A 19,067-nucleotide genomic window follows, 5' to 3' on the forward strand; every position below is an offset into this window, starting at 1 on the left:
GGGGCCCGCCCACTGAGTGCACTCCCCACTGGCCTGCCCTGGCCAGCCGCCCCTTGCCCGGTCACGGGCTCTGGCCACCCTTGGCTATGTGCTCTCGCAGGACCTGTCTTAAAGCAGGGATCAGACCCCCCGACCCTCTCCTCCACATCCCCCGACCCCGATGCCGGGACCCATCCATTCTCACAATGTCCACCTCCCCCAGGCCCTTCCCTGCCTGGACCTCAATTCTCCCTGCCCTCGGAACGCCAGCCCACCAGCACTCCAGGCCACTGGGCTGGGCACTCACAGAGTCCGAGCTGCCCTCCACCGTAGACAGCCGCCTTCGCCCCCCGGGATCGGGTGGCCCCTCCCAGGGCCAGCCCGAGGTGGTGCTCATCCCACCTCAAGGCAGCGGTGGGAAGGCAGCCCTCCCTCGAGGGACAGGATCCGCTGCGGGGTCAGCCCCATGCCCAGGAGAGGGAAGCGGCAGGGGCCTGGCATGCTGGCTGGACCTGGGTGGCCCTGGCCTGACTCAGCACAGGGCACGGCGAGCTCGAAGCAGTCCTGGGCGCCAGCTTCCTCCCTTCCTAGGGGGCCACGGGGCTCTGCCAGCCCAGTCAGCCTTCCAGGGCTCCAGGGCCTGTCCCCCCACCCAGTTCCCACTCCAGGCAGCCTGGCTTTATGACTTCACAGGCTGAAGTCACGCAGGGACAATGCTGGGCGTTCCACACCTCCAAGTGCAGGCCCAGCCTGGCCAGACGGCTCCCCGCAGCGCAAACAAGGACGATGCCCGCTGGTCCGCGTGGGGAGGGGATGTAGAGGGCAGCGGCGCAGGCCGCTCTGGGCACCATGGACGATGCCGCGGTCCTGAGGAAGAAGGGTTACATCGTGGGCATCAACCTGGGCAAGGGCTCCTACGCCAAGGTCAAGTCCGCCTACTCTGAGCGCCTCAAGTTCAACGTGGCGGTCAAGATCATCGACCGCAAGAAGACGCCCACGGACTTCGTGGAGAGATTCCTGCCCCGGGAGATGGACATCCTGGCGACCGTCAACCACCGCTCCATCATCAAGACCTACGAGATCTTCGAGACGTCCGACGGCCGCATCTACATCGTCATGGAGCTAGGCGTCCAAGGCGACCTCCTCGAGTTCATCAAGTGCCGGGGGGCCCTGCACGAGGATGTGGCGCGCAAGATGTTCCGGCAGCTGTCCTCGGCCGTCAAGTACTGCCATGACCTGGACGTCGTCCACCGAGACCTCAAGTGCGAGAACCTTCTCCTCGACAAGGACTTCAACATCAAGCTGTCCGACTTTGGCTTCTCCAAGCGCTGCCTGCGGGACGGCAGCGGCCGGCTGACGCTGAGCAAGACCTTCTGCGGGTCGGCGGCGTACGCGGCCCCCGAGGTGCTGCAGGGCATCCCCTACCAGCCCAAGGTGTACGACATCTGGAGCCTGGGCGTGATTCTCTACATCATGGTCTGCGGCTCCATGCCGTATGACGACTCCGACATCAAGAAGATGCTGCGCATCCAGAAGGAGCACCGCGTGGACTTCCCGCGCTCCAAGAACCTGACGGGTGAGTGCAAGGACCTCATCTACCGCATCCTGCAGCCAGACGTCACCCGGCGCCTGCACATCGACGAGATCCTCAGCCACGCGTGGCTGCAGCCCCCCAAGCCCAAGGCCATGCCCTCCGCCTCCTTCAAGCGGGAGGGCGAGGGCAAGTACCGGGCTGACTGCAAGCTGGACCCACGGCCCGGCTCGCGGCCCGAGCACCGGCCCGACCACAAGCTGGGGGCCAAGACCCAGCACCGGCTGCTCGTGGTGCCCGAGACCGAGGACCGCGTGGAGGAGCGGCTGGCCGAAGCCTCCAGGGCGAAGGACCCCCACGTCTCCGGAGCTGAGGTGGGGAAGGCGAGCACCTAGCGGTGCTTAGGGCCCGGGGGGCGAGGCGCTGCGAGCGCCCCGTGGGCTGAGTGGGCGGTAGGAGCCGAAGAAGCCACAGGTGCGAGAACAAGTAAAGTCCGTCAATTAAACCGCTATTTTGATTACGTTCTGTGAGCTTTCTTCCACTTCGTAGCAGAGACCTTAAACCCTGACCACCAAATAAACCACAGTATACAGCAGAGAGGCGCGCGGAGTCTTTTTCTCTGGGACTCAGCACCCACTCCCTGTGGCCCGGGGGCTCTGGGGAGCTGGCCTCGTGGGCACAGAGTCTGCAGCCTCCCACCAGGCCCCTGCTGCCCTCCCACCCCGCTCGCGCCCCTTAGGCAGCCCATCCTCAATGCCTGCCTGCCCTTTGGCCCTTTAGAACTTCTAGCAGCCCCCCTCCCACCCCCTCCAGGCATGGCCCTGCCTGGAGCGTGCCCTCTGCATCTCACTCGGCTCCTCCAGACCTCTGACACACTTCCTGGGGCTCCCTCAGGCCCACGCCCACCCTGGGACAAAGCATCAAAAGCAGCCGTTTCCTGCCCCCGCGGCCCCAGCCCTGCCCCCTTGGTGCCCAGCCAGGGCTCCACCCAGGAACTTGCAGGAGCTCCATGTGGAGGAGCACAGACCAGCAGGACCCCAGGCAGCCTCCAGGGAGCCCGAGGGTGGCCTGCTGGGGCCTGCCTGCTCCCTGCATGAGGGGCTCCTCTAAGCGGACCCCACGCTGCCTCTATGAAAGCTTAAAGAGCCCGCAGGGACCCAGCCCACGTCCTGGGGAGCTGGCCACAGCAGAGGGAGGGGGCGGGGTCAGTCCTGCCCGGCTGGAAGTCAGGCGCTCAGGAGGTGATGGCTGAGGCCACTGGGAAGGGCCTCCCGCGGGGAGCAGCCACGTCCCCAGCAGGCCCGGCCTGGCCAGGGTGCCTGTGGACCTGCAGGCATGAGGGCCGAGGGCTCTGACCCCCGAGAGGAATGGAGTTGGGGGCACGGGGAATGAGGGGCCGACTCAGCTCAGAAGGCAGGCCCCCACCTCGATGAGGCCACACAGGAAAGCCTGGACCCCCAGCCCCCGAGGTCAGCGCCCAGCGGCCCTGAGAGGGCGACGCAGGCACGAGGGTGGCCTTGGGGCAGAGAGGCGGCCCCGTCAGGCCAGGGGCTCTCTTTAGTGACAGACAAATAGAACAGGCGGGGTTCTACAGAACAGGGTATCGGCCCGACAGGCCCAGCGCCCCGGAAAGCCGGAGTCCCGTGCTGGGCAGAGAGCCGTCCTGCAGGCTCTGTGGAGCTCCGGGCCCGGCCTAGAAGAAGTCTGAGGCCTTGCGCCGGGCGGGGAGCTGCAACAAGTTGTCCGTGATGCAGGCTGGGTCCTGGCTGAGTGGGGTGCGTGTCGCCGAGCCGGGGGCCGGTGTGCTCGTCGGGGTTTGGGGCCCGCTGGCCGGGGTCTTGAGGTGGCTGGCGCGGGCGGGGGACGGGGTGTAGCTGGCCCGTAGAGCTCGGTCCGTGTACTTGCTGGCCGTCCTGCTCACCAGGCGCTGCAGGGCCGGGGACATGGCAGGGCTCAGGCCCTTGGGGGTGAGGCTGCAGTGGGGAAGGCGTGGCAAGAGGCAGGGTCAGGCCTGCCTGGCAGCAGGCCCCTCAGTCCCCGGGAAGATGCTTGGGAGACACGTGCGTTTTCTGGGCTGGCACGCCCTAGGCCGTGGAGCTGCAGAGGACCCTGACCCTCTCCAAGGGTGGCGACAACCCTGACTCCACGGGCAGATGGGAGCTTGCATGGGACAAGGCCTAAAAGCGCCCCCTAGAGACACACAAGGGGGGCTAGGGACGTGTGAGGGGCTGTGCAGACGCAGCGGAAAGGGCCCGGCTCACAGCCGCAGCCACGGGCCCAGACCCCGGTGCCAAGCATGCGGCCACAGTGCGAGGCCCGCCCCTCACCTGGCCAGGTTCTCCGTCACTCTCCGCAGGGCCTCCTGCTTCTTGGCCCGGTTCTTGGCGGCGGCCTCGTTGGCCATCTTCAGGCCCAGCCGCTCCCTGCGGCCTGGCTCCAGGATCTAGAGGATGGCAGGCCGGGCTTGTCGCAGGGCGTCAGCCTCCCCAGCCCCAGCCCCCTGAGTGGCCCACCCCTGGGCCGGGTTCTCACGAAGCCGGCACTACCCAGCCAGGCACTGGGACCACCGTCCAGGAAAGGGCCTGTTCAGCCTGCTTCCCACCGGGCACCAGGTGCGACGGCATCTGCGTTTCTTAAAAGAACTTCAAGATGCGCGTCCTGGCCCATCTCCCCACCGGCCTCGGGCTCCTCTTTCGCTGGTGCAGTGTGCCGGCTGTGTGAGTGCATCGTGCACCCTCCTGCTGTCTGGGGGTCGGCCTACAGTCCGACCTGGAGGGCTCCCGCTGCACTGAGAGGCGCCAAGGGCCCAGCGCCCACCCCTCTGCTGACGTGGGCTCCTCCCCAGCCACAGGCTGCAGCACACAGGAACGCTCTTGGCCCAAGACCCCTGTCTCTGAACAGCCCCGTCCTCTGGGCCTGCAGGCTCAAAGGGGCCATGGCAGCTCCCCACCCCCGTCTCCCCACCCGACCCAAGCCTCGCCCATGGCGGTCCTTGGTGGAGGCCCAGATCCCACAAGGAACACGGCGCCCGCCCTGCCGTAAGCCCCGTCTGCCATGGGAGCGCAGCAGACCCTGTGTCCACCTGTGTGACCCCCACCGTGCCGACCCACCTTGAAGGCTGGCCCCGGCGTCCTGTCCACGTAGGGAGTGTCTGACCCTTCCACTCTCAAGGGCGTGTTCTCGACTTCCCCCCAGGTCATCAGCGGGGACTCGCTCACACCTGCAGGTGGAGTGCCCATAGCCGCCTCAGGCCAGGGGCCACCAAGGCAGGCCGCTGGCTCCTCTCCTTCCCAGGGCGGGACCCCAGGTGCATCTGGCTGTGAGAGGGTCCGTGCGGCCAGCCCAGGGCCTGGTCTGCCGGGCTGAGCCTGACGGAGGGGCCTCCAGAGAAGCCGGGCTGGGTGACTGGACCCTCAGGCTAGCACAGGGCTAGGGAGCCCCGGGTGACACCCACGGGACCCCACCCCTAGGGAGGAGATCCGGAGTCTTCCAGGTGAAGTCCCCCACCCCGAGCCTGGCCAAACTGTGGTGCCTTCCCAGGCCCGGAGGCCAGCACACGCCCAGGAGGCCGCCCTGAGCCTCGTGACCTCACTTAGGTACGTCAGCACCGCTAGCATGAGACCCGTGGCTGAGAAACGCCCCCCGGGACTGACAAGGACCCACGGCCAACACCCAGCGGGAGCACGGGTGGGCGGCCTAAGAGGCGTGCACGTCCCCAGGGTCCCTCAGCCCCTGAAGGGGCCTCATGCAGCTTCCTGCAGACTGAGCCTGGCTTCCAAACACGCAGCCACATAGGACGGTGCCCACCTGATGCCCCCAGCATCACTGCTCACCGGGCCCAGCCGGGCCTCCCCTCACCAAGCCAGGCGATGGGACCTGGGCAGGCCCAGGAGAGGCCGCGGCCAGCCGGGTGACCCCCCACCCCAGCAGAGGGCGCGTCTCACCAGGGGCAGGAGAAGGCGTCGCGACGAATCCAAAGCCGCCCACTCGGGGGGACTCATGGGGGATGAGCTCCTTGCCGTCCGGGCCCACCTTGCCCTGTTTGTGCTGTAGCCAGAAGGGAGGTGGGGTCAGGGCCAGGCCGCGCTGTGGGCTGAGGCGGCGACACTACTCAAGCCCAGGGCAAGTGAGGAGAACCCCAGTGCTGCCAAGGCCTGAGCACCTGTTGGAGCAGCGGCCAAGGGACGTGCCCCAGCCTTCCACAAGGGCCACCCCGACACGTGCTACCTTCGGGGGCCCCAACTGGAGGCCTGGGGCGGGGAGTGGGGCAAGGCACCTGTGGAGACCTCCCAAACGGTGCCCCTGCTCCGGCCTCCCCTTCAACCCCCCGACCACTGGAGTCGCTGCCCTGCACCGCTCCTGGGCTCAGAAGCTCTGGTCCGCTGCCCCGAGCCCGGGGGTCTGGCTCCATGCTGCCTCCCTTTTGTCGAGCCCCTGCACCACGGGCTGGCACGCACCTGACCCACCTGTCTGACCAACACAGGACCTGACTTCAAACCCCTGGACGGAGAACAGACCCAGCCTCGCCCGTGCTGCCGAGCCCAAGGACGCCTGAGCAGAAAGGTGCCGGCCCCGGGCCTCACCTGCGCGTTGAGGGCGGCTGCCTGCTGCAGCTGCGACCTGCTGAGGGCCTGGCTGAAGGGATCCCTGAGGAAGCGCGTGTTCTTATGCACCACCTGCCGTGGCTTCTTCAACAGCTGCTCTTCATCGGGGACCCCTGGCGGCGAGAGCAGAGCCCTTGGTGTCAGGGGAGCAGCCCTAGGGAGGCGAGCTGGGCCCCATGGAGCACAGCCTGGGGGCGGCCGGGGTGGGCTGCACATCCGAGCTGACTCCGCCCACACACACCCCCGCCCGGCCCTGAGAATCAGGACTCCTGAAGGCCCAGAGTAGGGAGCAGAGACACACACCCCAGAGGCAGTCCAGCCCGGAGGCCCTGTCCCATGCTCACCCTCTGGGTAGTACATGAGGGAGTTCTTGGCCTTGTACTTCCAGGTCTCCACTCCGGCCTGGCCGCTCTCAACCGCCTGGTGCTCGGCCGATGGGAGCGCGAGACTGTCCTTCTGCCTCTGTGTCACAGGGAAGTGAGGGTCAGGGAGGCCCCCAGCCCCGGCCCAGGAAGCCCGCCCTGAGAAGGCACCACCGCTCCGCCCCAGGCACCTTCTCAAACTCCTCCTCGGCCTGGTAGAGCCAGGCGTGGCGCGCCCGGCCCCTCTCCTTGGCCACCTCCATGATCTCCCGGAATGAGGCGTTGTCCTCACTGGTGTGCCGGCTCAGGAAGACGTCCAGGCTGGGCAGGGGCTCGGCCGCCGCCTCCTCCGCAGCCTCTCCTGTCCAAGGTGCCACGGTGTGAACGCCACCGTGCGTCCGCTCAGCCCCGGGCACCCTCTGCCTGCCCATGGGTCCGTCCGTGAGGCCCCACACCGCCACAACGCCCCGGGGGTGAAATCAACAGCCCAAGCCGCCCACCTCCCCACCCGCTGGAGGGCGGGGAAGTGTGTGCTCTGGCTCGGGCGAGGATGGGGTGTTGGGTGTTAAGAGTCACGAGACCACAGTGGGTCCCCTATGGCACAGTCAGCGGCCGGGAGATGGGGCGCAAGATTCCCAGGGCACAGGCCTCGGGAACACCCCAGGCAAGCCTGCCGGCGCGAGGGCTGCGTGCCGTTCACTCACCGTCACCATCCTCCAGGCCGCGGCCCCGGGCCCTGGCCTTGCCGCCCACCACGCTGGGGCCCATATGCAGCTCAGGGGTTTCAAACGTGGCTGGCGTGACATCTGGGGGACAGAGGGGGTGGGGTCAGGGGGCCTGAAGCATCGGTTCGGGGGGCAGCCGTGCCCGGCCCCCGGGACTCCTCTCACAGGGTGGCGGGGGCTCTCGGGATGTCTTGCCCAGGGCGGAGCCGAATTTGATGGCGATCTGGCGCATCCGCTCGAGGTCTCCATTCTCCTCAGCCTCCAGGTACTCCTTCTGTGCCTGCAGCTTCTCCACGTCGGGAAAGAAGTCTCTCTGGATGACCGTCTGGAGGCCCTGAAAGACAGGTCAGAACACAAGTCAGAGCCTCCGTCTGCCTCCCCCGGGCGCTTACCCCACGGGGTGCATGCTGAGACCCCAACCTCCATCCAGCCCAAAAATCCCCAGAGCTTGGGAACACTTCCCTTTTTCCCTTTTTTTTTTGGCCACGCTGTGCGCTTGTGCGATATGGGATCTTAGTTCCCGATCAGAGGTTGAACCCAGACCTGCTGCAGTGAGACCACGGAACGCTGACCACAGGCACCTTTAAAGCCTTCTGTCCCTCGGTTTCATCCCCCTCTGACGCCTCACCTCCGCATCAGCTGAACCAACCTGGTTATTGCCACCCTCTCGCCGCCCACGGCCTCCCATGTCCAATCTGAGCCTTTCACCCCACCACGAGCATGGGTGGAGATTCCCAGCTTCAGACCTCAGCCGGACTCGCCCCTGGGCTGCGCGTCTACGCGCCCAGCGTCCACTAAGACCACCTGCCTGCCCTCCCCAGTGGCCTCCCAAACCAGAATGACCTCCTCGCACCTCCTACGTGGCTGCGGTGGGGCGGTGGCAGGAGGTGCACCCGCTCATCGATGCTGCCACCGTGGCAGCCGGCTTGCCGGGCCCCCGGCCCTAGGTCCCACCACCACCGCTGCCCAAGAAGGCCCCTCCGCCGCTGTCAAGACCCCTGCTGACCCCCTGACAGAGGCATGTCTCTCCGGCTCCTCGCCGCGTGCACACACCCACCCCTGCGGGCCCCCGACAGAGCAGACAGCTCGCCCCACACTCCGCCAGCTCGGCCCCCTGCCTGTCCACACGCCGGGGGCGAAGACTCAGGCTCCCCACCGCCTCGGGGTGGGGAGGAGCGCGGAGCGTCGGGACCCGGCGGGGAGGGCGGGGCGGGGAGCGCGGGGCCCGGAAGTCGCGGGCGTCCGCGCCGAACGCTACCTCAATGTACTCCTCTTCGTCCAGGACCCGCTGCCTGCCGGTCGCAGCCCCAGCGTCGCCGGCTGCGCGCTTCCTCCGGGGACCGGACGCTGCGGGAAGCAGCTGGGAGCGGGCCGGCGCGCCCGGCGACGCCATCGCTATCCCAGCAGCACCCGGGCGGCGCAGGCGCGGGGGGCGGGGGTAGGGCGCGCCAGATGCGCAGGCGCCTGAAACAGCCGCCCAATGGGAGAGCCGCGCTCGCCGACGTACTGACGTCACCGCGAACCCTGAGCTTCATGGGACCTGTGGTCTTCGTCTCGCCCCGCTCTGGTCACGACTCTCTGGGCTGTGGACGCCAGAGGGCGCTGTGGTAGGGGCTAGAAGCGTGTGGCTCCCGTTAACCCTGAAAAACTCCAGTTCTGCGGAATCCGAAGGCCTTGAAATTCCAGTTTCTCGCAAGAAATCACTATATGGGCTTCCCTGGTGGCTCAGGTGGTAAAGCGTCTGCCTGCAATGCGGGAGACCCGTGTTCGATCCCTGGATCGGGAAGATCCCCTGGAGAAGGGAATGGCAACCCACTCCAGTATTCTTGCCTGGAGAATTCCATGGACAGAGGAGCCTGGTGGGCTACAGTCCACGGGGTCGCAAAGAGTAGGACACGACTGAGCGACTTCACCCTACCCTAATCACTATATACGCTTTTATGCTATTAACAAAGACACACGCTTCAGAAACGTTGGCTGTTTTGTGCTTCAAAGTTTTTATTCAAAGTTTATGCAAGAAAAGAAAAGTCTGGTCCCTAAATGCCGGAATTGGCTTCCCAGAAAGCTGATCCTTATTGAAATGGACAAGAAAATTGTCTGAGCATTTTCCAGAAACAATCATTTCTTCCCAAAAGGAGGTTGTAAATTACGTCAAGCAGGTTCTGCCCCAGAAAGATTCAGTACAGTTCAGTGGGGACTCAACGGTATGGTTCCTGCCCTCGGGGAGCTGAGTGTGAGATGCAGAAGACCAACCCACAAACAAACAGGGGGCAGGCGCAAGGAAGACTGATCCCACCCAGGGGGCATCTTACCTACAGGGCATCTACCTAAGGGACATCTACCTAGGGGACACTCGGGAGACATTCCCCTGGAAGGGAGTGGTTGCAGACCCAAAGGATGGACAGGCATTGATGACCACGTGGAAGGAGAGAGCGTGTGCAAAGGACCAGTGGGAGGAGACATGGAGTGCAAGGAACAGCAGGGTGGGAGCCCACACCGGAGGGCCAGGCTGCACCGACCTTGTGGGTTACAGGTCGTGGGTCACAGTGAGAAGTTTTGTCTTTGTTCTGCAAGCCGTGGGAGCCCTGGGAGTGCTGTAGGCAGGGGAGAGGCAGGTTCGGACTTGCATCCTGGGTTTTATAAGAATGCGCCACAGAGGAATCGGAGTGGGTGCAGGTGGACCAACTGGAGGCAACTGCAATGGCCAAAGCGAGAGGGGACGGCAGTTCTCATCAGGTTGGTGCAATCGAGGCTAGGGAGGAGGCAGATTCTGGGATTGTTTGGGGAGGTCATCGCCTTGGCCTGGGCTTCATGGGTGAGGGAGGGGAGGAGGCAGAATGTGTGCCACTAGCTCTCTGGCTCACGTGCCTGGGATGCCTGGCAAGAGCTGCTGGGGACAGAATGACTAGAGAAGCCCTGGGCTTCCAAATGGAGCTGTCACAGGGACAGCTGGACATAACTACCCAGCACAGGGGAGAGGCCTGGGGGGCGAGTGTAACCGGATGGAGCTGGGACTGGAGGCTGGGTTGAAGAGACAGACCAGGGTGCGGATGGAGATGAGCGGGAGAGTGTGGGCTCGGCCTCGAGGACACCTGTGTTCCCGGCCTGCCCGACAGCTGGAGAGAAAGGGAAAACCAGGAGGGCAGCATAGCGGCTGGTCCTGGGAGCGCAGAGCCTGACCACAGGTGCCCCACACTGTGACAAAAAGCCAGTCAGCCGGCAAGCTGGGACCAGGCGGGTGCGGTGTCCCAGCTGGGGGGAAGCCCCGCAGGCAGGCTGTGCGATCTCCAGGGATGAGGCCAGGAGTCATGGAGAGGAGCTCCGTGACAGCAGCAAGTGTGCATCCTGTGTGTGTGTTGGAGGTGGTGGTGAGGGCTGCTGTCCTGGCCGGGACCCCAGCGCCATGTTCTCCAGGCTCACCTGCCTTGGAGGGTCCTGGGAGCTGCAGCCCTGGCTCCTAGACCTTCCATGGAGGGACTGTATTTCCGGCCAGATGCCGCCCACCCCCACTCCCTGCAGGACCCGTGAGGGGGCAGAACAAAGTCCCCGTGCCGGGTGGAGCAGTGTCAGGTGCCAACTTGGGAACTGAAGCCTTGTCTTCACGCGGTCCTTCACCCTGGGGGCAAGATGGCAGAGGGCACAGCAGACACTCTCCAAGGGGCTTGGGGACCCTCCCCAGTTGAACTGGCCGGCCCCACAGGGTGACAGAGGCTGCCCGCTGTTATGGAGGCAGACACACCTGCATAGAAACCTCCGGAGTGAGGAATCAAGGACTCCGGTCCCCAAGAAGCAGCTCCTGGAGGCCAGCGCAGGTAACTCTGGAGCCGTCAGCAGCTCTCCCTCGGGGGCTTCTTGGGTCCGGATAGGAGCCGCGCGGACGCCGCCGCGCGCTTCTGGTGTCGCCACTTGGCCCGGCGGTTCTTGAACCAGACCTGAGGGGGAGGGGCGCTCAGGCGGGCCCAGCTCAGGCCCGGGTCCCGCGCGGGTCCCAAGTGCACCGGCCACGTCTTCGGGACGCGAGTGCGGACGGACGGAGGCCTCCGGGCGGCTGCTCCATCGTCTGTCATCTGCTGCCGAGGGCCCGGGCCGGAATCCCTTCCCCCCGCCTCCGCCGGCCGGTGCCCCTCGCGCAGCCCCGCGCTCTTCCGAGCCCCCCGAATTCCGGGGTGCGGACGTGGGCTGGATGCGTCAGGGGTGGGTGGGGTGTTTAAAACTAAGGGAGCCTGACCGCCGCGGCCCCGCCCCGCCGGCCGCCCCTCAGCGCCCGGGCCTCGGCGCCTCCGCCCGCCGCGCAGAGCTGGCTCTCCCGAGGCGGCGGGCACCCACCTCCACGCGCTCCTCTCGCAGGCGGATGCGGCCGGCCAGGCGCTCGCGCGTGCCCACGTCGGGGTACTGGTTTTGCATGAAGAGGGCCTCCAGGGCCCGCAGCTGCTCCTCGCTAAAGATGGTGCGGTGACGCCGCGTGCGGCGCGGCGGGCCCTGAACACCCGCGCCTGGCTGCGCCCCGGGGCCCCCGGAGGGCGCGGCCCAGGGCAAGGGCGCCGCGGGTGCCAGCCGCAGCGGCCACGCCAGCCGCGCGCCTGCGGGGCGAGGGCGCGGTGAGGCGCGGGCTGGGGGACTGGGCTCCCCTCGCCCCGGGGGCCTCGAGCCCACCCAGCCACCCAGCCCGCGCGCCCGGAGTGCACTCACCCAGCCGCCCGTCCGCTTCCGGGGGCCCGCGGGGGCCGCAACAACAGCAGCAGGCGCAGCGCGCGGCCTCCGGCGCCCCGGGCTCCCCCGGCTCCGAGGGGCTCTGGCGGTCAGGGGCCGGCGGCGGGCGGGCGGCCCGGGCTTGGGGGCTGCGCTCGGGCAGGCCGGAGAGGATGTGCTCGATGGAGAAGGGGCAGGGCCGCCCGGGTGCCCCGCGGCCCGCCGCGCCCCTCGCCGCCGCCATGCCGCCCTCCGCCGCCGCCGCCGCCGCGGGAATATATCCGTCGGGGGGCGGGGGGGTCCGCGCCGTAATCCCCGGGCCGGGCGCCGCGTTCACTCGGGCTAATCCCGCCGCGCGGCCAGGAGCGGGCTAATCCCTGGCGGCGGCGGCGGGAGGGGCGGCGGGGAGCCCCCTGCCCCGAGCCCGTGCCCTCGACCCGGAAGGCTGGCAGGCGCGCGCAGGGCCGCCCCCACGGCCCGCCGGCCCCGACCCAGGGGCTGGAGGACACCCCGACCGGGCAGGCCCTGGGTGCCCGGTCCCTTAGCCACCGCGCCCAGGGGTGGTTCTTCGTCCTCTTCCGCGCCCTACAGGGGCGGAGGAGCGAGACTGGAGAAACGCCCCAAACGGCACAGTGTCCTGAGGTCCGACCTCAAACGCGGCCCAGCACCCTGGGCAACCCCGCCGTCCCGCCGCACGATCCCGACTTCCCGCTCCCATACTCAGGATCTGGATCTCAACCTCGCGGAGGAGAGGGGGCGCAGGCGGAAAGCTGTCTCTGCCCATCCCCTAACCGGCGGCCCGTGCCTTCAATTCCCTGCCTTCTCTCCTGGGTGACGGAGCCCACCGGGCGCTGTTGGGGGCTCCCAGCGCTTTCCTCTGGGTCCCAGAATACACCGCCGAACCATTACCACCCCCCACCCTCCGCAGAGCCAGGCTTCGGGGGAGCTGACTGGTGCCCACACCTCCACTCTTCAGCCCCTCTCAGGGTCATTCTGTCCACCATCGCTGGGGGCCGACCCGCAATTTGCTAGATTCCAGGAAGCCTGTCGCACCTTCATCTATGCAGCCCTGGACGGCGGCAGGGACTTCCGCTTCAGGCCGTCTCCAGACCGCTGAAAAGTCAGTGTGCCGCTCGCAGGACAGGGCGGCAGACAGCCTGGCTCCTGCCCCAGCTGTCCCTTCCTGGCTCCACGAGAGGTGCCTTCAGCTCGACCCATCCTGTACCTCGGCTTCCCGATCTCTGATCTCTGAACTGACATCATTGTGCCCTCTCAGATGCTCTGTGGGCTCAACCAGTCACTGTGTGTGAGGTTCGATCCCCGCTGGGCAGGGGCCTCTGTGAACAGAAGGCACCACGAGGGGGGCAACACACAGCCTCGTGCCTCTCCTCCCGCCTCACACGCCCCTCAAGCTCCGTTGTTGACCCCACTCTGGTGTCAGCGAGGACTCTAGACTTCCAGCCACAGAACCTGCTGACTCGCTGTCACAAAGAGTCCTGACACAGACTGCCCAGGACTCATGAATCTGGAAGCTCCAGGGAGGAGCCACCACCTCTGTGAGTGGCCCACCTCATGGTTGCAAGATGGCTGCCACCACCCCCAGACCTCCCATCTCTTCCCATGTATCCCTTTGGATCACCCTGGAAACATCTCCCAGCCAACTTCCCTCACAGAACCAATAGATCAGAGAGGCGCCTGGGAGTCAACAACCTATCAAAGTCATTTCCTCAAGGATGGGGGCTCCAGGACCAGTGGCCAGGAAGGCTGGGTCCTGGGGTTCCTTCATCCCTCTCCATCCTCACCCCTGGTGACCTCCTACAACCTTGAAGCTTCAGGTACCACCTCTGCAGCCAGGACCCCCCAGGTGATACCTCCGGCCTGCCTGCTCCCTCTGCTCCAGGCCGGCATCTCCCTAAGCACCTGCTCCATGTCCCATTTCAGCACCAAGGAACATTCAGTCACTGTCCTTGGGAGAGACTCAGGATCTCCTGGAAACCTCCGGCCCCTGCCTGTACACCCCACCTTGATAAATGGGTTACCTATGCGCCTACCCACGTAGGTGGACATGCCACCTCTCCACCAGTCCACCGGGCCCAGTGTGATGCTCTTCAAACTTGTCAGCAAATCCTTGCACACCTCCCTTCAAGAGGTGAAATCTAATCCCCCCTTTTTTGTCTGGGCGCCAGCTTAGTGACTCTCGTCTAACCGCTAGGAGGCAGAAGTGACGCTGTGGTTTCTGAGGCCGGGTCCTGCAGCTGGGTGACAGCTCCTCTCCATCTGGGGGCGCTCGCTGCAGCAGCCACAGGAAGGGGACATGCCGAGCAGCTCCAGCTGAAGGACCGCCCCCAGACCTGTGCGGGGCAGCTCTGACGTTGACCCCTTTTAAATTTTGTCTATGATGTAGGTAAAGACCCAACTTTCATTCTTTTCATCTGGATATCCAGTTGTCCCAGTCCCATTTGCTGAAAAGATTATTCTCTTCCCCGTTGACTTGTACTCCCCCAACCCAGTTGCAAATCAATTGACCGTAAACGTGAGGACTTGTTTCTGGATTCTGAGTCCTGCTCCATTGACCTACATGTGCACCTGCACTCTCTTTTATCTGCTTTATTATTTATTTGTTATTGGCTGCCCTGGGTCTTTGATGTTTTGCACGGGCTTCTCTCTCGTTGCGTAGAGTGGGGCTTCTTCCTGCAGTGCCTTCTCGTGGGGCAAAGGCTGTAGGCACACAGGCTTCAGTAGTTGGGGCTTGCAGGCTTGGTTGCTCCCAGCATGTGGGGTCTTCCTTGACCCCGGGTCAAACCCGTGTTCCCTGCATTGGCAGGTGGATTCTTATCCACTGTACCACCAGGGAAGTCCTTATCTGTTCTGCCTTGATTAGGGGAGCTTTGCCATTGAGATTGAGATTTGGAGGTTTGAGATTGAGAAGTGTGAGTTCCGAAGGTTTGTTTTTTTTTTTTTTTCCCAACACTGATTTGACTATTATAGTTCCCGTGAACTTTCATGTGAATTTCAGGGCCAGCTCATCAGTTTATTGGAAGAGACCAGCTGGAATTTTGATAGAGATTACACTGAATCTGAGAACCCATTTGGGGAGTCTTGCCATCTAAACATTAGCAGTCCATGAACACAGGACTTCTTCCACTTACTTAGGTCATCTGGAATTTCTTTCAGTATTGTGTGTAATTTTCAGAGTACACTTTTTTTCCCCACTTCTTTGATTAAAGTTATCCTTCGGCGTTTTGTTCTTTTGGGTACTATTGTAAATAGAATGATTGTATTTCATTTTTGGACTGCTCACTGCAAGTGTATAGAAATACAAGTGATTTTGTACATTGATCTTGTATCTTGCAACCTGCAGAATTTGTTTACTCGAATCATTTTTTGTGGATTTAAAAGGTTTTCTATATACAAGAGAACGGCACTTGTGAGCAGAGTCTTTCCTTCTTCCTTTACAGCACTGATGCCTTCTGCTTCATTTTCTTGCCTAAGCTCCTGGCTAGTGTGTGCTGCTCAGTCGTGTCTGACTCTGCAACCCGGTGGACTGTAGCCCGCCAGGCTCCTTGGTCCATGGGGTTCTCCAAGCAAGAACACTGGAGGGGGTTGCCATGCCCTCCTCCAGGGGAGTGTCCTGATCCAGGGATTGAGTCTGTGTCTGTTGCATTGGCAGGTCCCTGGCTAGAATCTCCAGTAAATGGCTGGACAATGGGGAGAGGGGGCACTCTCATGTTTCTGATCGTAGAGGGATCGGATTTAGTCTTCATCATTGGCCAAAAAAAAAAAAAAGTAGCAATTTACCAATTTAGCAAAGCCTCAAAAGATATTTAAAATGAGTGAGCCGAGTCACACTTCTAGTAATGGTAGTCACTTGCTTTGGACTAATCCTCCCATGGATAGCAATGATAAACTCTGAACAATATATTTTAAAGAAAACCTGGGAACACTGGATATGAACAGTAGAAACCAGAAGGGGGTCAATGCCAAGGCCGAGGGCCTCAACATCTCTTTTGGGGGAGACACAGAAGCCCAGGGTGACTATCGGGGTTTGCACACTGAGAGCACTGCCTGCTGGGAAGCTCACCAAAAGGGGGGGGCGTGGGTGGCCAACCTGGCAGCAGGGCAGAGCCCGGGGACGGGCAGGGGGGCTGGGCAAGAAGGCACGTGGGTCAGAGGCCAGTGTCCCAGGAAGCCCCCCATGAGGCAATGGGAGGGACACGGGCTGCTTCAGGACGCAGGCCCCAGCTTTGAGTCCCCATGATGCGAGTGGCCCCATCACCCAGGGCAACGCTCCCAGGTGGACGCAGCTGGGCCCCCACTGGGTGCTAACCAGAGGTGCAGGATGGGCGAGCTGGGCACTCAAGTGGTCGGGACAGAGCCCCAGCCGCCTCCAGGATACCACCCGCTGGTCCACGCGCCCACTATCCCCCTTGGTAAATGGCCCACCATTCCACCTCGCTGCCTGGGTAAACCGCGCCTACACTGCGGTCCACCTTTGCACACCTACCCACAAGGTAAGTCGTCCAACCAGCCACCCACGCGCCTTCCTGACACCCCCTGCCCTCAGAGCTGCCCGAGCAGGAGGCTCCATGTGGGACGCTGCCCCGCCCACGCCCGCCCCTCGCCGGTCCTAACACCGCCCTCAGCGCTGGTGCCGATGCGCGGCCACCTGGGCCCCACACCGGCCTTCCGACGCACTCCTGGCCACTTTCCTGGCCTGACCCCCTCTCTGCACACAGATCCAATCACGGCGCTCCCCTGCTCAGGATAAGAGGATCAGCCGCCTCTTCGCGGTGCTCCTCCGGCCCCTGGGCTCCGACACCTCTGTCCGGCTGCCCCCTCCCTCCCGTTGCCCAGGAGGCAGACCAGCTCCGCCAGCGGCCCAGCGATCTCGGCCGGGTCTAGCGGCCTTCCCTGCTCACCCCACCTGTCCCTGCACAACCCCCTCCACGGTCCCAGTAGCTCCTGGCCGCCCTCACTTCTGTCTCCCGGACTGAAGAGCAGACCAAGTTGCTTCCTGGACGGGTCAAAACTGGTCGGTGCCAAAGAGGGGGTGGATGGTGGGGGCGGGGCCTCCAGGGAGGGAGGAGGGGGCGGGAGGAGCACCAGGGGCCAAGGGCCGAGACTTCAGTCCCTAGAAACCACTGGCTTCGGACAGTCAGAGGCTGGGGCGCCAGGCGGGCCCAGCATGGCCCAGGGCGAGTTTGGGAGTCAGGTCCCAGCACATGCCAACGTGCGGCTAGAGGGGAGACGGCGAGCACGGCTCTTCTGCCGCCAGGAAGGGTGGAGGCGGGGGAGGATCCCGGGCACAGCTCGCCGGGACGGGGGTGGGGCGCCGCCTCCCCGTCTCCCCGCGGCGCGCACCTCGCCCCCTCCCGGCCGGGCGGCCAGGCCATCAGGACTCCCTGATTGCTTTCTTTCATGCCGGTGCCTTTCTCTGTAAAGAACGCCCGCTAATGCCTCCTTTATCACGGAATTAGGGGATTTAGGGCCGACGGCACAAAGGGGCCCTCGATAGCGGCTATAATCAAGCGCCGATCGGCCGATCTCGAGCAGGCCCGGGAAGAAAGCGAGCGCGGGGATTAGCGCCGCGGGGCCGAGATAGCATCGCGCGGCCGCAGGCTGGGGCCGCTGGGGAGGGCCGGCCGCGCCGCGGAGAAAGGCCGGCTTAGCCGCCGGGCGCCGGGGATTCTGAAGCCATTAGCGGGGATTAGCACCCGGGTTAATCTGCTTTGGCCACTCAATTGTCAACGGGCCGCTCGCGTGGTGGACCCCTCAGTGGCGCGGCCGCGGGACCTCTGCAGTCCAGCACGGGGGCCGGTCTCGATTTCCCCAGCGGTCACCGGGCCAAGCCTGGCCCCGAGTCCCAGAGGGCGGTATGAACCCCTCGCTTCCTCAGACCAACGGGGTCCCTGTGCACTTGGCCCAGAAGGTTGGAGTGGGTCTTGGCTGCAGCCTGTGCTGGGGATCAGGGCGCACTGGCCCCTGCCTGTCCGCAAGGCCCCCGCCCTTCCAGCCAGCTCCTCCTCTGCACTCCCGGCTGGCCCTCAGGTGTGGTTCCGCAGCAAGGGACACCCTCCCCACCCCGCAAGGCCAGGGGGCCGGTCCTGCAGACCAAAGGGAGGCTGCCCGAGGCCAGCAAGGAGCCCCTGTCTGCAGACCATCCCTCCCGCGGTCCCACCCCAGGATACGGACCCCAGCCCCGGCGGACGTGGTCTCACCGGCTGCCTCCCCAACCCCAATCTTCAGCTCCCTCACTGAGGGGGCCGGGGGTGGGGGCTGTGCAGACTTGGCTCTCATAGGTCGCAGGCAGGCTCTCTGTCTCTGCCTGGGTTTCCCCATCTAAGGAGCGGGGCTGGCCGAAAGGAGGAATGGTGCGGGTGTGCTACTGCTGTTTGCTGGAGAGGCGCGTCCCCGGACCCACTAACGACGGGCTCCGGGGGTGGGGGACTCGGCGGGGTGCGCCTGCACCACGATGCCGCCCCAGCCTCCTCCTCCATGGCGATGGGATGGGGCATGGCCCCCGCGCCCTACTCGAGCCCGCGGGTGGGAGCAGGTGCTCGGATTGGAGCTGGCCAGCAGCGGGGAGGCTGGCGGCCCTCGCGGCCCCATCCCGTGACCGTGTCCTTTGTCCCATGGCTGGCACTGGGGACTCGGGAGCCAAAGGTTGCGCAGTAGGGAGACATGGGCGCGAACCCCGGGCCAGCGTGTCAGGGGCGCCCGTGGCGGCGTCCAGCGTGAGCAGTGGGTCGTCGAGGAGGGCGATGGCGGTGGCTCCGGACAAGCCCCGAGTGTCGGGGGCTGCCCAACAAGTACCGCGCGAGCGGCGGTCCAGCGGCGGGCCGAGCGCATGCGCGGGCCTGCACCGTCCGGGCGCGCCATGACGCCATCAGCTCGCGCCGCCCGACTTCCGGGCGCTGGCGGCCCCGCCCCCACCAGCCTGGGCCCCGCCCCGAGGGCGCCAGCGGCCCGCGCGTCGCTCCTACGTCGCCAGAGACTGGGCCCGGGGGTGGGGCTCCTCCCTCACGAACGGGGCTGGAAGGCCCTTCTGGTGTCTCCGGGCCTCCGGGCCGACCTTTAGCCGAAGGCCCCGCGGGCGCAGGGAGGTCCCCGGGTCCTCAGCTAAAGGTCGACCGGCCGGAGGCGGGGCTCCTGGAGAGCGGCCGCGGGCCGACCGGCG

The 19,067-nt window shown here is 65.1% G+C and overlaps 3 protein-coding genes across 8 annotated transcripts; 1 reads left to right on the forward strand and 2 right to left on the reverse strand.

Annotated features, from left to right (window-relative positions):
- The first annotated feature begins 425 nt into the window (after positions 1-425).
- On the forward strand, positions 426-1,905 carry TSSK2 (testis specific serine kinase 2). The gene has a single exon (XM_019977895.2). It carries the CDS (start codon positions 829-831, stop codon positions 1,903-1,905), a length of 1,077 nt encoding a protein of 358 aa, XP_019833454.2. The 5' UTR covers positions 426-828.
- Positions 1,906-1,997: 92 nt separating this feature from the next.
- ESS2 (ess-2 splicing factor homolog) lies at positions 1,998-8,613 on the reverse strand. Of its 4 annotated transcripts, none has more exons than XM_070770033.1 (10): positions 8,460-8,613; positions 7,367-7,535; positions 7,181-7,282; positions 6,668-6,837; positions 6,459-6,576; positions 6,094-6,227; positions 5,455-5,557; positions 4,621-4,730; positions 3,838-3,953; positions 3,028-3,483 (listed from the first exon to the last, which is right to left on the reverse strand). In XM_070770033.1, the coding sequence occupies exons 1-10, from the start codon at positions 8,592-8,594 to the stop codon at positions 3,204-3,206; spliced, it is 1,437 nt and encodes a 478-aa protein (XP_070626134.1). In that variant the 5' UTR covers positions 8,595-8,613; the 3' UTR covers positions 3,028-3,203. The 4 variants fall into 4 exon arrangements, with proteins under 4 accessions (XP_070626133.1, XP_070626134.1, XP_070626135.1 ...); XM_070770035.1 differs by having other exon boundaries at positions 3,248-3,437; XM_070770032.1 differs by lacking the exon at positions 4,621-4,730 and having other exon boundaries at positions 1,998-3,483.
- Positions 8,614-9,188: 575 nt separating this feature from the next.
- GSC2 (goosecoid homeobox 2) lies at positions 9,189-18,747 on the reverse strand. Of its 3 annotated transcripts, none has more exons than XR_011561275.1 (4): positions 11,891-18,747; positions 11,528-11,781; positions 10,941-11,133; positions 9,189-9,896 (listed from the first exon to the last, which is right to left on the reverse strand). XR_011561275.1 is itself a non-coding variant. In XM_070770050.1 (3 exons), the coding sequence occupies exons 1-3, from the start codon at positions 12,132-12,134 to the stop codon at positions 11,029-11,031; spliced, it is 603 nt and encodes a 200-aa protein (XP_070626151.1). In that variant the 5' UTR covers positions 12,135-18,747; the 3' UTR covers positions 9,189-11,028. The 3 variants fall into 3 exon arrangements, 1 of the variants encoding a protein (XP_070626151.1); XR_011561274.1 differs by having other exon boundaries at positions 10,622-11,133; XM_070770050.1 differs by having other exon boundaries at positions 9,189-11,133.
- Positions 18,748-19,067: the final 320 nt, after the last annotated feature.

This window comes from Bos indicus, chromosome 17 (genome assembly GCF_029378745.1).
Source record: "Bos indicus isolate NIAB-ARS_2022 breed Sahiwal x Tharparkar chromosome 17, NIAB-ARS_B.indTharparkar_mat_pri_1.0, whole genome shotgun sequence".
Classification (NCBI taxonomy): Eukaryota; Metazoa; Chordata; class Mammalia; order Artiodactyla; family Bovidae; genus Bos; species Bos indicus.

Coding starts and splice junctions, on each gene's coding strand:
- ESS2 (XM_070770032.1), bottom strand. CDS start 8,594: ATGGCGTCGCCGGGCGCGCCGGCCCGCTCCCAGCTGCTTCCCGCAGCG. Junction 7,283..7,366: donor CCGAGAGCCCCCGCCACCCT/GTGAGAGGAGTC, acceptor TCTGTCCCCCAG/ATGTCACGCCAGCCACGTTT. Junction 6,577..6,667: donor CCGAGGAGGAGTTTGAGAAG/GTGCCTGGGGCG, acceptor CCTGTGACACAG/AGGCAGAAGGACAGTCTCGC.
- GSC2 (XM_070770050.1), bottom strand. CDS start 12,134: ATGGCGGCGGCGAGGGGCGCGGCGGGCCGCGGGGCACCCGGGCGGCCC. Junction 11,782..11,890: donor GGAAGCGGACGGGCGGCTGG/GTGAGTGCACTC, acceptor CTCGCCCCGCAG/GCGCGCGGCTGGCGTGGCCG. Junction 11,134..11,527: donor TGCGAGAGGAGCGCGTGGAG/GTGGGTGCCCGC, acceptor CCTCCCCCTCAG/GTCTGGTTCAAGAACCGCCG.
- TSSK2 (XM_019977895.2), top strand. CDS start 829: ATGGACGATGCCGCGGTCCTGAGGAAGAAGGGTTACATCGTGGGCATC.